This window comes from Oryctolagus cuniculus, chromosome 18 (genome assembly GCF_964237555.1).
Source record: "Oryctolagus cuniculus chromosome 18, mOryCun1.1, whole genome shotgun sequence".
Lineage (NCBI taxonomy): Eukaryota > Metazoa > Chordata > Mammalia > Lagomorpha > Leporidae > Oryctolagus > Oryctolagus cuniculus.
This window is the reverse complement of record NC_091449.1, coordinates 16,787,928-16,805,839: the sequence shown is the minus strand read 5'-3', so window position 1 is coordinate 16,805,839 and position 17,912 is coordinate 16,787,928. Positions and strand designations below refer to the sequence as shown.

At 40.2% G+C, this 17,912-nt stretch overlaps 1 protein-coding gene across 7 annotated transcripts in view; it reads right to left on the bottom strand.

Moving 5' to 3' along the window:
* Positions 1 to 4,251: 4,251 nt before the first annotated feature.
* The window catches only part of LOC100348058 (zinc finger protein 383), a 26,189-nt gene continuing 12,528 nt past the window's right edge, over positions 4,252 to 17,912 (bottom strand). For 3 of the 7 annotated variants that reach the window (XM_070062318.1, XM_070062320.1, XM_070062319.1), the window contains 3 exons: positions 12,366 to 12,492; positions 10,923 to 11,009; positions 4,252 to 9,080 (listed from right to left, as the gene is read on the bottom strand). In XM_070062318.1, coding sequence (XP_069918419.1) covers positions 7,744 to 9,080; positions 10,923 to 11,009; positions 12,366 to 12,492 — 1,551 coding nt within the window. In that variant the 3' untranslated portion in view covers positions 4,252 to 7,743. Of the gene's footprint in view, positions 9,081 to 10,922; positions 12,493 to 17,912 lie in introns of those variants that run through there. The other 4 variants (XM_051847119.2, XM_070062323.1, XM_070062322.1 and 1 more) reach the window with 4 other exon arrangements.

Here is a 17,912-nt window from a genome sequence, read left to right as displayed (position 1 = left end):
ATGCGAGCTGTGTGGCGGTCTGGGACCCTAAGGTACAGGAAGCCGGCACCCTGAGACAGCTTTCCAAACACTCCAAGAACCCAGAGAAACTTGGCTTGCAGACTCACCTGCAAGCTAGGTCGGAGGAAATGCTGTGAATCGGGTGGGTTCCGCTGGTTCTGTGGACTACCGGTTCCTCCGGAGTCCTGGTGCTGTCTGCTGCTTGGAAAGCCCTCTTTGCGCTCTCTTCTTCTTGCCCCCACTTCTTGGGTCTTTCACTGGCCTGTGGCAAACGCCCTCTTCTAGGAACAGTTCTGCTTTTCCTTTCCCTTTGTGCTCCTTAAAACCACGTCGAAGGCTTAGGGCAAGTCTAAGAATCCCTAATCAATCCTGCGGGACGCCGTCCTCTCTGCATGTGTTACGCTTCTTCTACACGGTGCCTCGTGCTGGTGTTTGCAAGCCTTCTCCTCCTGGTCTCACGTCTGTCTTACATTCCAGGTGTTCAGTATCTAACACTCGGTGGAGCCCTTTCCTTCAGACACTGGTGAAATACCTGTGCTTCTGGCTGCACTTTAGCCACAAGTTTTCCGTTCCCTGCCGTGTTCCTTTCCTGTCTACCTGGCTCTGCTTTCATAGTTGTGTTCAGAGAAAATCAAAGGCATCACAGGTGCTTTCCGTTAGGCCCCGTTTTTCTGACAAAAACTCAATTATAAATGTTGGCAACAAGAGTTCTTGGAGATAATGGTTCTGCCACCAAGAGGACTCGGGTGTCCTCCTGTCACACTAGACTCGTAGCAGTATCCTAAGACCCTTGTCACTGCTTCATAATTCATTCCTTTTAGGCTTCAATGTTTCTCTATTTTGATAAAGTACAGAAACTGCTAGGACAAAGATCTAAGAATACTTTTAGCAAATATGCTTAAATATAAATTGACTTTTATTCTATGCATTTAAAAACAATCCTAGACGTGTTGCAGGCTTCACCAAAGTGTCAAAAGTTCATGGCACAAATACAGTGAGATACCACAATATTTGTGAAAGATTCCACAGTGAACAAGTTGTGCTTAGCCTTGTACTTATGTGTCTTTCTTGAGGGCTAGAAAAACATGACCTGGCAAAAGTTAAAACTTACATTTACTACTTACAGTATAAATGAGAATATGCTATTTGAGTGACACATATGCTACGGGTTTGAGGGGCGAATAAGCTATGGTTTAAGTGGTGTGTTCCTAGGCACGGTATTTGGAATGTCAGACAACATCTATGGTTTCCGTTTTCTGCGGGAATGAATGTCATGGCCCATAAAATCTGCTCCAGGAGCGGGTCCTCAGGGAAGTATCATGAGGAAGTCATTGCTTTGTAGGGTCTCCTTCATCCACAGGCCAACTGACCTCGCCCCCCTTCCTCCACGTATCCACGGTTGTACAGGATATCCAGGCTGGAGACCAGTTAAAGTTTATCCGCATTAGGGCAGAATGTCCTAGGGTGATATAGGTTGTTCTATTGGTTTCTAGTTTACATCTGAACTTGTTCTCTTACTCTTTTTGAAGATTCTCCAGTGACTGTCTATCAAGTGAGTGGTTTTACTTTCCCAATCCCAACCTCAGAGGGCCATTTCAGTAATGTATGGGCTGTGATAATTTTTACATTATATTGAATTTTAAGTTTGCAATATGATGCTTTTTGTTATATGTAGACTATTTTAAATCTTTAATATGTTTCTCCCAACCAAATGATTGTTATTCTTTTTTTTTTTTTTTTTTAGGATGTATTAGGATGTATTTATTTATTTGAAAGAGTTACAGAGAGAGGAGAGGCAGAAAAAGAGAGTCAGTCTTCCATCTGCTGGTTCACTCCCCAAATGACCGCAACTGCCGGAGCTGTGTTGATTAGAAGCCAGGAGCTTCTGGGTTTCTCCTGTGGGTGCGGGGGCCCAAAGGACTTGGGCCATCTCATGAGGTAAACGTGATAACCACTATACTACGGAAACCAACCAGACTTGGGCCATCTTGTACCACTTTCCCAAAGCCATAGCAGAGAGCTGGGTCAGAAGTGGAGCGGCCAGGGCTTGAACTGGCGTCCATATGGGATGCCGGCACTGCAGGCAGTGGCTTTACCTGCTATATCACAGCACCGGCCCCTTTTGTTACATTCTTTAATAATTTGTAATATTTCCTTGATCTAGGAATATGGCTCCAAGAAACAATGACAGGGCAGGTTAAGCTACTGTCTGTAGCGCTGGCATCCACATGGGCACTGGTTCAAGTCCTGGCTGTTCTACTTCCGATCCAGCTCCATGCTAATGCACCTGGGAAAGCAGCATTATATGGCCCAAAATGCTTGGGTTCCTGCCACCCATCTAGGAGACCAGGAATAAGCTCCTGGTTTCAGCCTGGCCCAGCCCTGGCCACTTGGGCAGTGAACCAGCAAAAGGGAGATTTTCTGTCTTGCCCTCTATTTAACTCTGCCTTTCAAATGAAGAAATCTTAAAAAAAAAAGCCATGGGACAACTAGAATGAGTGTTCCAGGAGAAAATTTTTATTACTTTTGTTATTAGGCAGTCTCGTTATCTAAACCTTTTTAGATGGGAATATTAGTTTAACTTCTCCAGGTGCTTTAAACAAAGCAGGAGAAACAGGAAACAGAAGCTGACCGCAGGAGCTAACACAACCCAGCCCTTTGTGGAGCGCTCACTGCACAGACCTGTTGAAGCCCGGGCTGTGAGGCAGGGAGGGGACTCGGTTGGAAGTGCTGTGGCAGTGATTACTTAACTTATATGCCTCAATGACCTCAGAGTGGGTGGCCCAGCTTGCTGCAAGCTCTCCATGCACTTGCGGGTGTTCAGGAGCAAACAAGAGCTAAGGAACCTCCTTGTGAAAGGTAACATCTTGGGAGACTCATGAAGTTCAACGGCGCTAGGGTCCTAAGGGAAGAGCAGGACATAATTAGTTGTTGAATTCCCAGGGAAGGCTCCTGTACTGTACAATGGCCATGGGCTCCGTTTTGAAGTAAGGAGTTGTTACAAACTTAGCAATACTGACCATATAGTGGTATTCACTGCTGCCACCTGCATCTATAGAAGTGATGGTCTCTATAAGAGAAATGCTACTGAAAGTGTGCTTTATTGGGGGACTACAATAATTATGGTTAACAGTTAAACTTCAAAGGCTAAAGATCAGTTCTGAAAATGCCATTTTGTAACCAACAATATGACATGAATATTTGAAGAATCGCGATTCTGTTGCATCGGGGGAGAAGCACTGAGGACTTAGACACTTGTCTTCAACTAGCATCAGCTGGAGCACGGGGGAGGGCAGCCCTGCGAGCTCTCCCCACGCCCGGGAGGGTTTCTCTCGCACTCAGACTGCTCAGCAGCTCTGGGCGTGTTTGTGTGCGGTTTTCCCCATCAACTTATCTAGTGTGCTGTGGTTCTAAGTAATTACTTGTTTATTTCCAGTTCTGTAAGTCTGTAGGGTTTTGTTTTCACAGTGGAATGAATGTAGACATGTATGAAACGCCTTTTGTCATTTGTAGACGTTCTCCTCCACACTGTGCTGCATGCCGGGTGGGAACACACAGATGGGTCACTTCCCGCCTCATTACCATATTTGTGTTCTCATGCCAATACTGAATTGTCTTATGGAGTTTTCTGCATTATTTATACATGTATCTAGTGTGGTTTTTGTCTGACTATAGATTTTGATAACAATATGCTGTTTTCTAGTAAGAATTTATAGATTTCCTTGGCCTAAAAGTATTCACCTGTTACTTTTTTCCGAGTGTGTTAGTGAGAATGAGGGTATAGGGTTTTAGAAACTTTAATTTCTGTAGACTGCTTTTTCTCTTATCTGTTCTTTATTTGGATAATTTATATTTATACTAAGTAATCCTTCATTCCTAACTAATATATTTATGTAAGAAAAGGAAAAGATGTGAAACACTGGAAGAGGTAAAGAAATTATTTTCTACATGTAATATATATAGTAATCCAAAAGATTCCCTTAAAGATAACAAAAAATTAGACACTACAGTAAACTGGGCACAAAATATACCCAGAAGTAGACCCTCCCATATGCAAGCAATCAGAAACTATAATGGGGAAAAACACTCTTTAAAGAAAGAACAAACAGATAACATACAGGAATTATCCAATGAGTAAATGTAAAATCTATAATAAAAAAGACAGCACAGAGGAGTAAAATATTCAAGTACATGCGAATATTTCCACTGTAGCCAGGCAAGCAAATTTCTATATAGAATGATGTTTACTCGTTTCTAATTTTAGTCATTTCTGGTTTTAATTTTAAAGTAAAAAATATTCCAGCAGGAATTTACAATCACAAAGGCATCTGAAAAGTTAAGGTGGAACAGTAGATAAGCAAAAATAAGGGTAACGAGGGGGGTGAACCTAGACTTACCAGGTATCAAAACATCTTATAAAGCTGTGACAACAAAATAAATTTGATTATGGTACAAGAAGAGATTGGCAGATCAACAGGATAAAATAAGAAGCAAAAAAACAAATCCAAATACCTACTGGAACTTAGCTTATTGTAAAGTTTACATTTAAGAGAGATAGGACAAAGATGGATTATTGAGTATATGGTACTGAGACAACTGGGTGACCATCTGATAACACTGTATCCCTGCCTAACTCAGTGTAAGACCTCCAAATTCTGGCTAAGCAAATACTTAAATTTTAAAACATAACCATAAGAGAAGCAAACATAGGGATTTGAAAAATATATTGGGGTAGAAAAGATGATTCGTAAACATAACACCAAAACCAGAAGTCAAACAAGTCCAAATTGATAAGTTCACAAACAAATTTCTAAATGGAAAAAAGTAACAAAGTCTTGGGAAGAAAAAGTTAATGTCTCATATTTGGAGGTCTTAAAAGGCAATTAGAAAAAACCACTCAACAGAAAATGGCATTAAAACACATTTCACAGAAAATTTAAATAGTATTTACAAATAAGAAAATGCATAGTAGGGAAAAATGCAAACTACATTATAAAAATGCAAATCAAAAGTATCGTAACACTTCCCACTTAACAGACCAGCAAAAATTAGAGTTTACAAAACTGTTTTAGCATAAGTATAAGGGTAATTCAAAAAGTTTGTGGAAAAATGGAATTAAAGTTTATTTTGGTGCAAAAAAATTTTCTTTGAAATTCTTGCATAGTTTTTTTCATAATACACATTTTCCACGAACTTTCCGAAAACCCCTTATATAGAGAAATGGGCATTCTACTACATTGTAGGGAGGAATGTAAATTAGTAGAACTAAACAAAGGCAATTTGGCCTTACTAAAAATGCACATAGGCACTGACCCAGCAAACTCACGGCAGATACACCTTTGATACGTTATTTTCATACAGACACTAGGTAATATATACAAGGATAGTCGTCTCATTTTTATTTCAAAGGATAAAAAACAGGTACCTCAATAAGGGCACTGATTCCATTAACTGTGGTATATGACTCCAAGATAACACTATGCAGGCAGAGTACACATGAGGAAGCTGTCTGTACATCCTTTATACACCTCACTTTCTATACCGAGACGCCCTCATGGGAATCACATTTTTCAAGAATTTGTAGAATTTAATAAAAATTACAATATCTGCCAACTGTGACTTTTAAAAGGTTATATAACATTTTAATTCCAACTTAGTTTTTGCTAGTATTCTCCACTTTTACATCTTAAAAATTCCTTTTCTACCATCTTCAAATGGATAATTGCTTCATGGATTTCAGCTTGCTGAAATTATTTCCTACTAGACACTATAGCTGTATTCTAGAAGTTACCAAAAGTGCAAATTTCCCACTATTTTTAATTTTCATCAACCGATGGTTATTCAGAGGTGTTATTTAAAAACATGGTAACTGTATTGCTTATCCTGAATCTTTTTGTTGGGAGTAAATTTCCTTGGCCAGCATCTCAATGGCACATCTTTTTTTCCATCCTTTAATCTCAATCCTTTTGTGGAATTATAAGTGATTTATAAATAGGATAATATTTTAAGGAAAAAATTCCTTTCAACTATAATAACCAGTCCATACAGGTTTTTCTTAGTTACTAAGAAGGTTATCTATTTAATTTCCTTTTAACTTGCCTATTTTATATCCATTATCTGCCCTTACTTGCATTCTAATTTTACTTGATGATTTTTCCCTTCCATCTTGGGATGCTATCTTTGTCCACTTTATTTTTTTTGCAAAGGTCACTTAACCTTGTAGAAAGAACTGAAACTTTTTACAATTTTCTTTCCTCTCAAAATTTCCTTAAAAAATGCAACCTCCTGTTTTTTAAGGTAATTGAAAATTTCTTCAGTTCCTTTGAAGGAGACAATGACTTTAATTCAACTCTCTATAGGTTCATGAATCAGGAACATTTACATATTCTTATAAAATAAAGTTTAGATATTTCAAATTGAAATATTATGAAACAATATTTCACAATATTAAAAACGTACTGCCTGAAAATATCCCACCTTCCCATTTGCATTGTTGCATTTGTCTCATTTCTCCTATTTATTTTGCTCATAATCTATATATCTGCTTGTTTGCAACAGCTTTTACATAAAGTCCACTGTTTAGTCATTTCATTAGTTTCTGTTACTCATTTAAATTCACTGAATAAGCAGATTTACGTAATACAGCTCCAGTGTTCTGGGTTTATTGCTTTTCTGCTTGAATATTTATCCTAATCATCTAGATATATCTTGGGTTTTAGAACACTCATCATCTTTCGTATCTAAACAGCCTAACTGTACTCCTCACTTGGTCCAGAGTTGTTTATCAAGTAGTGTTCTTAACTACAAAGTTTCTTTAAAACTTCTTTCATTCATATCTAATTGTCTTGAGTTATTGTAAGAAAATGTACATTGCTTTTTGAAATCTAGACTTACTACTTCTCATATCACCTTTATTCTTAAAAATTCATTTAATAAATCTGTAGTGTCTTCTCAAAGTGAATTCTGTGACTTCAACTTACATAAGTTTAAATGAGTATTGCCTCATACTTGCTACATTCTAATTTTTGCTTCAGAATAAATGATCATAGCTTTGATATTAGATAAGTTGGGATGGTAGATTTCCTTATATTATTCACAGGATTAAATCTTACATGAATGTTCCAAAAACACTAATAAAGAAATAATGATGATAGCTACCATTTACCAAATAGTTTCTATTTGCCATTAAGCTGAAAGTCAGTAACCTGACAGTTTAAAGTACTTGGCAATAACATACAGGTGGCAAATGGTTAAGCCACAAAGATGTTGCAAAAGACTCATGTTATAGGTAAGTTCTCTACATTCAGAAAGTCAACATGGTTATTCTCTAGTTGTAATTAGTACGACTGTTTCAGTGGTAACAGGATAGTTAGTGTTTTTATCTCTTTCCTGTATAGATTCTGATAATTTTAAGTTATAAAGCAGAAGAAATTTATAGTCACTGGATTTCTAAGTTTTCTGTCCTATACTAGCTAATTAAAATCAAGGGTTTCCTACATTAATCATATCATAAATTCTATAATATTCATTATGGTATAAGTGTAGGTCTTATACATACCTCACTTTCATAAGGCTTCTCACCAGCACAAATTCTTTATTTAAAAGGATAGCTGAGGGACAGATAAAAGTGTTTCCGTCATTTCTTAATTTGTAGAGTTCCTTTCCAATATGAATTTGGTAATGTGGAGTCGGGACTTTTAAATAAGTAAAGGACAATACTCGAATAGGAGCACAGAGAATTCCTCACCTCAATATGTGTATTCGCTGATGCTTTTTCACTTGTGAAACAGAAGTAAAGGCCTTCCCACAATCCTTACATTTATAGGGTCTCTCACCAGTATGGATTCTCTGATGTTGAGTGAGGTGTGCCCTCTGCCTAAAAGCTTTCCTACATGCCTGACATTCAAAGGGTTTCTCACCTGTGTGAATTCTCTGGTGTTGAATAAGAGTTGAACAATCAATAAAGGACTTCTTACATTCTTTACACTCATATGGTTTCTCACCAGTGTGAATTCTCTGATGTCTATTGACATAGGAAACACAGGCGAAAGCCTTCCCACATTCCTTGCACTCATAGGGCTTCTCACCAGTGTGGATTCTCTGATGCTGAGTAAGGTGTCCTCTCTGCCTAAAGGCCTTCCTACATTCCTGACATTCGTAAGGCTTCTCATCAGTGTGAGTTCTCTGGTGCTGAATATAGGTTGAATAACAGAGAAAAGCCTTCTCACAATCCTTACATTCATAGGGTTTCTCACCTTTGTGAATTCTCTGATGTTTGTTCAAGTTGGAAAGCCAAGTAAAGGCCTTCCCACACTCATTACATTCATAGGGCTTCTCACCAGTGTGAACTCTTTGATGTCTAGTTAAATTTGCACTCTGCCTAAAAGTCTTCCTACATTCCAGACATTCATAGGGTTTCTCATTAGTATGAATTCTCTTGTGTTGAATCAATGTTGAGAAACAGATAAAAGCTTTCCCACATTCATCACATTCATATGGTTTGTCACCAAGGTGAATTCCACTATGTTGAGCAAGGTAGCTATGACTTCCAAAGGTATCGCCACATAGCTGATAATCACTAGCATAATTTGATATGAGTTGATACTGAGTAAGCTGAAAGTCATAAGCAAAGTCTCTATTACATTCCTGAAACTCCTCATATTTCACTCCAGGAACACTTTGCTCATGTTTCATATTATCTGCATAAAACATAAAGTTATTCCCACACCTTTCAGTAAGTTTGTCATTGTTATAAATTCTTACGTATTGAGTAAGGTTTTCACATAGTTTACATTCATAGAGTTTCTCTCCAGTTTGAAGTATTTGACTTAGACCAAAAGGCGCAGGCTGGACAAATTCAGTTGATGTTTCTTCAGTGTCTTCGAAAGGTTCTATCACATGCTCCAAGATTTCTTCTTTAATTTCCGGTTGTGTCTCAGGGAGTCCTTCATATTCCCAACCATTTCCAAAGCCAGATTCCTCAAGGCAAGAACTTTCCATTACTTTCCACTTTAATGGTGCCTTTTCAAAAATGTCATTGTTTAGAGATAACTCCTCAGTCTCATACCTAGAGGGCAATTCTAAAAAGACAAAAAACATTTTCCTCTTTTAGGAGAAATGAAACTTATTAGAAACAGTCAAACAAAGGCACAGCTTAACTTTCAAATATTAGCATTCATGTTGGGAAAAACCATGGTTGGAATGACTACATTAATATCATGAGACAGGCTTCAAGGTTCTATTATCAATGATAACTGTAAAAAGGTCAACTCATGAGGAAGATGTAGTAATCAGAAATGTGTAGATATATAACAGAATCTGAAAATACATTATGCAAAAGTTGACAGAAATAAAGCAAGAAATAAAATTCTACAATCACAGTTTACAACCGTCTCTCAACTGGCAGAACAGCCAGCCTCTCCCCTAGAAACAGTAAACGGGGATATAAATAACACTGCCTATCACTTTGAGTTAAAGTGTACACATGCATTCAAAACAGATCACATACTGGGTCATCAAACCAAATATGTTAGCAAGGATAGAAGTTACATAGTTCTTTGATCAAGAGGGAACTAAATTTGAAATTATTAAAATATGTAGAAACCCTAATATTTGAAAATAATCCATAAAGGAAATTAGAAGATATTTAGAAATGAAAACAATATTGTTTTTAAAATGTGTTGGGGAGCTAAGACAGTACTGAGAGGGAAGTCTGTAGCTTTAAATGCTTATATTAGGAAAAAAGGCACAAAATCAAAGAAAACTTGCAGTCAGAAAAACACATATTACAGAGTAAAAATCAGGAAACTGACAAATAGAACCCATTAACAGAATCAAAAGCTAGTTTGCTGAAAAAATCTTTAAGCTTGATAAATCCCTTGGTCAAACTGACCAAGAGCATAAGAGGATACAAATATCAAGAATAAAAGTTACAAACCCTACATTAATAAAAATGACAAATATGAACCATTTTATGCTCATGAAAATATATAAGATTTCCAAATATACACTTAATAGTGTAAGTATAATATTAAGTATACACTTAATAGATATACAAGTTTTTCATGTTATCTATTACAGAAACTGAATTCATGGTAAAGACACTGCTGAACAGACAGACATGGCTTGAATAGCTTTATTGGTAAATTCTACCAAGTGGTCAAGGAAGAAATAATACTAATTCTACACAAAGTCTTCTGGAATATCGAAATAGCTATGAACTCACTGAAGAAGACCAACATTATACTGCTAAAACAAATTAGAAGACTATAGATTTCCCTCATGAATATTCGTGCAAAAAAATCCTTAGTTACTAGCAAATAGAACCCAATTGAATATAATACATAATGAAACAAGACTCAGTGGAGTTTATTTTATGAATACAAATAACATTTGGATGTCAATGTCATTCAACACATTAATATTTTAAAATGGAAATATGACCACTTGGATAAAGGCAAAAAATATTTTGACAAAATTCTACAGTTATTGTAAATGTTATCATATTAAGAACAATTTTCAAGTAAAGGGTATCAGTCAAAAATCTGTAAGAACATTCAGTAATGAAATACTGAAGGCTTTTCCTGTTAGAGACATGGGTATAATCAAGATGCTTATTATCCTAATTTGGTGATGGTTACATAAGTACACACATCAAAGTTTATCAGCTTGTATACTTTAATATATGTCAGTCATACCTTAATAGAACTACTAAAATAAGTTCTTTATAAAAAAAAATCTGATATTTGCCCCCGTTTCTCAAAGGTTTTCTTAGACTTTGGGCTTCAAAAAAATATATAAAATAAAGCCTTGGGCCTCTGAGGGAAGCTTCCCATACAATATCTCCAAAGGGGCGACAGTACCACTCTGACTAGTGTGGGCTTCCCTGAAATACATTCTTGTTGCTCTCAGCCCTTACTCACCTGGATACCATTCTGCTTTCTCAGCCATCCAGGGCTCTTTCCCTTGTTCCAACAGGGAAATCACTGATGGCTTAGAAATGGCAAGTCCTGCTCAAAGAAATAGGATATTAAAAATACAGAAACCAAAACCTATTGTGATTTAGAGCTGGTTTAACCTAAAGCAAATTCAGTTTCCTCAGAAGGATGATGGAAACAGAAAATCACCATTTGGCAAACACCAGCGTAAATGATTATTGCATGCAGGAATCATCAATGAAAACTAAAATAAGTGAGGAAAGTATCACAAGAAAGAGAATATTTGTAGAGTTTCAAAGTACTTCACAACAAGCTACTTACTGTTTGCAAAAGTAAAAGTAGTGGCTTTACAATGCAGAACCTAGAGGACGCCACTTTAACAAACAGATCAAAGTTAGCATCACCAGTAACAAGACATGTGGACATCATTTATCTCCTGATATGATGCACTGAAAAAGGGATAACATCATTTCTGTGGTATTCTTGCCAAAAACACATGAGCTTAATCTAATCATAAAATACCAGACACACCAAAATCCAGGGCGATTCTATGCAATAACAGGCCAGCACAGTTCACGAAAGAGAAAGGAAATATCCAAGATTGGAGAGGCCTACACAGACATGACAGTTAAATACAATGTGTGATCCTGGATCAGTACAAAAATGCTACCAGGATAGTTAATGACATTTGAATAAAGTGTAGATAGCTTTATAATGTATCAATGGTCATTTTCTGATTTAGTCATTGTTCTATGCTTACATAAATGTGTAACACTGGGGGAACTGGCTGGAGAGTATATGGGCAGTTATTGTTTAATTCTAACTCTTGAATTTATTTTAAAATTTTAAAAAATGGGCCTCAGAAAAGCTTTTGAGCAGCAGAATGAAGACTGGAATATATTCCCATTAAGCTGACCGAAGGAGCACAAGGAACAAAACAATAAATGAGGTGGAAAGGTCTTGTATTTAAATACATACATGCGCCCTATCTCTAGTTATTTTGGTAAGAAAAACAAGACACTTCAAAACATAATCAGTGAGTCTTCCTATGCAAGTCCTTTATTCTTAAATGCAAAATTCCTAGATTGTAGCTTTCAAAAATAAAAATGCCGGGAGATGAGTTTGCCTAAATTTTAAATGAACCACCATCTCCTAAATTCTACAGGTTGCTCTGCAAACATCTCTCCATCATAATCTATTTCCTTAAGTATCACGAAGAAAAGTCCATTACATAAAGAGCCAACGGAAGCTGTTAAGGTTGGTGAAGAACAGGAAATACGAAAGTGCCTGAGAGAGGCACATTATTTCAGCAAGACAAAGTTCAAACCAGGGTTTTAGAAGAGGGAACAGAAACTTCCATATTTAATGCAGCCCTAGAATTCCAGTGGAGAGAGCGCTTTCTGAACTGCAGGGAACAGGCGCACTTACCCAGTGATACGAAGTTGCCGTAGTTCTCCAGCATCACATCTCGGTACAGGTCTCTCTGAGCAGGACCCAGGCACTCCCACTCCTCCTCGGAGAACTCGATAGCGACGTCGCTGAACATCACCAACTCCTGAGAGGAAAATTCCACGTAACAGTGAGCACAACGTGTTTCAGGTGAGTGACATTATTAAAAAGGACTTTCCTGAAAGGCATTCTGTGGTCAGAACTAGAACCTTGTAACACATCGGTGGGTGGGGTGAGAAGCGGAAATGGATATGCATATGCTGGTGAACAGTCCTGGCTATGGAAGACACAACCTCCTGCTACTGTGGGAAACTCTGAGTAATCTGAGCACATACAGGAGCAGTGAAAGGCAAAGAATGCACACAAAACTGAGCATCTCTATAAACACGCTGTGTCTCTGCAGGGAGAGCCTGGCGTTCAAACCCTCTACATTCCAAAGAGCAGAGGTCTCTGGCTCCTGGGAAGTCATCTCTGAACCCTTGAATATCCTGCTGTGCGCCCTCGGGCTCTATCAGTTTGACCTCTAGGGGGACGGGATTAAGCAGCTAAAGTCAGCAGTGGGGGCACTGCCTGTACCCAAATAAAAACCCTGGAGGTCAAGGTGTGGTTGTCTCCGTGGTTGTTACACATCACGACTGGGAGAACTAAGCACACCCTCTCACAGCTCCACTGGGATGAGACACCTGGAAATTCGCAATGACGTCTCCAGGACTTTGTCCCAAGTTCTTTTCCCTTTACTGATTTTAATCTGTATCAATGTAATAAACCACAATTGTGAGTGTAAGATTTCTGAACACAGCAAGTCCAACCAAAGAATCATTGAGTAGGTGTCTAGGGGACTTGGCATCAGAAGGGGGATTTGCTAGAATGATCATGACTTGCTGAAACAAAGCAAAACTGTTGGGAAAAAAGAAACTTGAGTAGAGGTTGATGAATCACTGATACCTGGTGGCTACTGAGTCACCCGCAGCATGAACAACTGCGCAGCGACCAGTTACTAGAGAGAAAAGTTACCAAGGGAGGGGTCGCTACTGCGGCACAGTGGGTTAGGCTGCCACTGCTATGCTGGCCAGTTTGGGTCCTGGCTACTCCACTTGCAATCCAGGTCCCTGCTAGTAAGCCTGAGAAAGGAGCAGAAGATGGTGCAAGTATCTGGGCCCCTGCTATCCTCGTAGGAGCTCCAAATGGAGGTCCTGGCTTTGGACTAGTCCAACCTCAGCTGTTGCGGCCACGTGGGGGAGTGAACCAGCACATGGAAGATCTTCCTCCACCCTTTCTCTGTCATTGCTTGTCTTGCCAAAAGTGCTCAGAAATGAAAGCTACAACTTCCAAGGGGCTATCTCACTGGATGCACACAGAAGGAAAACAACATAAAAGACAAAAATGTAAACCCTTGTTGTTACCTACAGTAGCTAACATTAAAGAGGTTCATGGTGTAGATCCTGGCACTGCACCAAGGTCAGATGTGTGTGGCCAGACCAATAGTGTCAGAGCTGTCACCAAAGGCAACAACAACATCTCCATAACCTACAATCGCCAAAAATGTAGTCCGAGTGGGAGAGGAGAGACCAAAATCAAACTGTTGAAACCAGGGGGTGTGGCAGGAAAGAGTGGCCTCACTTTGTAGTCTGATATTATCTGCTTCCCAAAGGATCTTTATGACAACAGATTGTGAGAATGACTGCCCTTGGGAGCAGTCTCTTCAACATGAACTCAGAGAGGGGAGGATGAAGTTTGTGCAGATGCATTCTATTCCTTACCTGAACAACCACAGACGGCTGTATGTGATCCAGTTATGCCAGATGTGACAGCCTGATGACTGAATAGAAGCGGCCTTGAAGTTAATTTACTGAGATGAAAAACTGTCCCCTCCTTTAAGCGCTAAGTGGAACTTCCCAGATGAAGCACAGTTATGCTACATATGCAAGACACACTGCATTGGCTTTCTAATGTGCAGATGCTCAAGTATTTGCCCAGGTCAAGCCGAATACTATGATTAGGGAGCTTTTTTTGGGATGGGCACCTACATAAACTTAGTAATGTAAAATCAAGCAATAGTTCAAGAAGCTGTATCAGACAGACATGTGGCAAAGCTGCTGCTTAGGGTTCTAACAGAGGCCAAGAAAATTAAGAATGACAAGAGAATGAGGAAAGATAAAGACGGTCAAGGGACTCATTCTGCCAGTGTCTAACTCTTCAAATAAGAAATAGAGGAGGAGTCAGCACTGTGGCGCAGTGTGTTAAAGCCCTGGCCTGAAGCGCCAGAATCCTATATGGGTGCCGGTTCTATTCCCAGCTGCTCCTCTTCCGATCCAGCTCTCTACTACAGCCTGGGCAAACAGTGGAAGATGGCCCAAGTCCTTGAGCCCCTGCACTCACATGGGAGACCTGGAAGAAGCTCCTGGCTTTGGATCAGTGCAGCTCTGGCCATTGCAGCCATCTTGGGAAGTGAACCAGCGGATGGGAGACCTCTCTTCTCTGTCTCTACCTCTCTTTGTAACTCTTTCAAATAAATAAATAAATTCTTAAAAAAAAAAAAAATAGAGGAGCTGGCATTGTGGTGCAGCAGGTTTAGCCACTGCCTGCAATGCTGGCATCTCTTATGGCCGTGGGTTTTGGCCCCAGCTGCTCCCAGCTAATGCACCTGGGAAAGCAGCAGGTAATGACCCAAGCCACCTATGTGTGTCAGGCCACGAGGGTAGACAGGCAGGTATGCCTGCGTGTTCCATCTGGCCCAACTTGCTCACTGGGTCTTGGAGCCAGGTTCTCCATGCTGTGTGTACCACAGTACGCTACAATTTGCTAGGATCTCTGGCCCAGAGTTTCTGTGCTCTGCCCAGGCCTAGCATAGGACTCAGGGCCCCAGACTCCAGCCATTCCCACAGAAGCTGCCAGAGTTTGGATGCTGCTGCTCACTTGTTGCTTGGGCCTAAGGTAGCTGCTCCCAACCCAGCAAGCAGCCCACAGAGAGCAGCCCAAAACAGCTTGTCCAGTTGTCATAGCCAAAGTCACCTGCAGATCCAGCCACCCTCAGATAGCATTTGTGGGACCTGCCTCCACCAAGCATTAGTGCAACTCTTCGGATCTGGGCAGCAGCCAGGACTCTCTAAGTCCACCCAGTTCCAGAGCCAGCACTGACCCCACAACTCCAGCTGATTACTGGCTAGGAATGTATGCACCAGGCACACCCATAACACCAGTAAGGCCTGCTCCCAACACCTGAGAAACTCATCACACCAATCCCTCCCTCAGAAGATGGTTAGAGACCTGAGAAACAGGAATCTCAGTGATCACAATGACACGCAAACAGCCTAGAGCCATAGTACAGATACCAACAACTAAAGCAAATGAAGGCATGGGGGACCTATACTACAAAATCTAAAAAGAGCTGAAGTTGAAGCATTCTACCAAACCACTACCCAGAGGCACATCTCCAGGAAAAAAGCCCTCAATCAAGAAAAACCATCCTCTGAAAGTGATAGGGGTCCAGCACTTGCGGCATACAAGGGATGCCTCTACCTGCAGCACTGGCATCCATATGGGTGCCGGTTGCGTCCCTGCTGCTCCACTTCTGATCCAGCTCTCTGCTAATGGCCTGAGAAGGCAGTGGAAGATGGCCCAAATGCTTGGGCCCCTCCACTGATGTGGGAGACCCAGAAGAAGCTCCTGGCTTCAGTTTGACCCAGCTCCAGCTGTTGTGGCCATCTGGGGAGGGAATCAGTGGCTGGAAGACCACTTTCCCTGCCCCTCTCTGTGTCTGCAACTCTGCCTCATAAGTAAATAAATTAATTAAATAAATCTGATAGAAACAAGTGATCCCCCAGATACATAAAAATCATAAAACACAGCAATATGAACAAGTAAGGCAATATTACTCTCCAAAAGGAACATCATAATGCATAAATACTGGACTGAAGAAAGGAAGCTTGAGAGAATGCCTAAGAAAGAATTCAAGAGCGGTTGTAAGGTCAAAGAAATATAAGAGAATACAGTAAAACAATTCAATGAAGTTAGGAAATAAGCTCCAATACAATAATACTGGAGGACTTTGACACCCCTTTCATCAATGGACAGATCAACCAGACCCTCCCCCGACCAAAATCAACAAGCAACAGAGCTAACTCATACTATGGACCTAGTAGATATCTACAGCACATTCTCTCCCAGAGACACAGAATACACATTCTCTTCATCAGTGCATGGAACATCCTCTAGGACAGACCATATATGAGGCCATAAAACAAGTCTCAACAGATTCAAAAAAATTGAAAGCATGAGGCCGGCGCCACGGCTCACTAGGCTAATCCTCCGCCTAGCAGCGCCGGCACACCGGGTTCTAGTCCCGGTCAGGGCGCTGGAGTCTGTCCCGGTTGCCCCTCTTCCAGGCCAGCTCTCTGCTGTGGCCAGGGAGTGCAGTGGAGGATGGCCCAGGTGCTTGGGCCCTGCACCCCATGGGAGACCAGGAAAAGCACCTGGCTCCTGGCTCCTGCCATCGGATCAGCGCGGTGCGCGGCCGCAGCGCGCCGGCCGCGGCGGCCATTGGAGGGTGAACCAACGGCAAAGGAAGACCTTTCTCTCTGTCTCTCTCTCTCACTGTCCACTCTGCCTGTCAAAAAAAAAAAAAAAAAGAAAGAAAGCATGTCATGTATCTTTTCTAAAAATAATGGAATGAAGCTGGAAATCAAAGGAAATTCTAGAAATTATATAAACACATGGAGACTGAAAAACATGCTCCTGAATGAAGAAATCAAAAGGGAAGTAAAAAAATTTCCTGAAACTAATGAAAATACAACATACCAAAACTTCTGGGATACAGACAAAACAATGTTAAGAGGAAAGTTCATAGCAGTAAGTGCCTACATCACAAAGATGGAAAGGTATCGAATAATCTAACAATGCATTTTAAGGACCTAGAAAAACAAGAAAAACCAAACTCAGTATTAGGGAAAAAATAAAAATTAGAAAAAAATACAAAAGATCAGTGAAGAGGCTGGCAGGATACTGGTTCAAGTCCCAGCTGCTCCACTTCCAATCCAGTTCCCTACTAATTAGCCCGGGAAGGTAGCAGAAAATGGCCCAAGTGGTTGGATCCCTGCACCCATGTAGGAGACCGGATGGAGTTTCAGGTTCCTGGCTTTGTTGTGGCCATTGGAGGTGAACCAGTAGATGGAAGATCTTTCTCTGTGTGTTGCTCACTCCCCCTCTCTCTGTAACTCTACCTTTCAAATAAATCAGTAAATTTAAATCAGTGAAATGAAAAAATTAAAAAAAAATAAAATTGATAAATGATTGGCCCAACTAACCAAGAAAAAAGGGGGATGACTCAAATTAATAAAATCAGAGATGAAAAAAGAAGATACTGCAACTGACACATACAAAGAATTATTAGGAACTATTATGGACAATTATATGCCAAAATATTGGAAAAACTTCGCCGGCTTGCGGCTCACTAGGCTAATCCTCCGCCTTGCGGCGCCGGCACACCAGGTTCTAGTCCCGGTCGGGGCGCCGGAGTCTGTCCCGGTT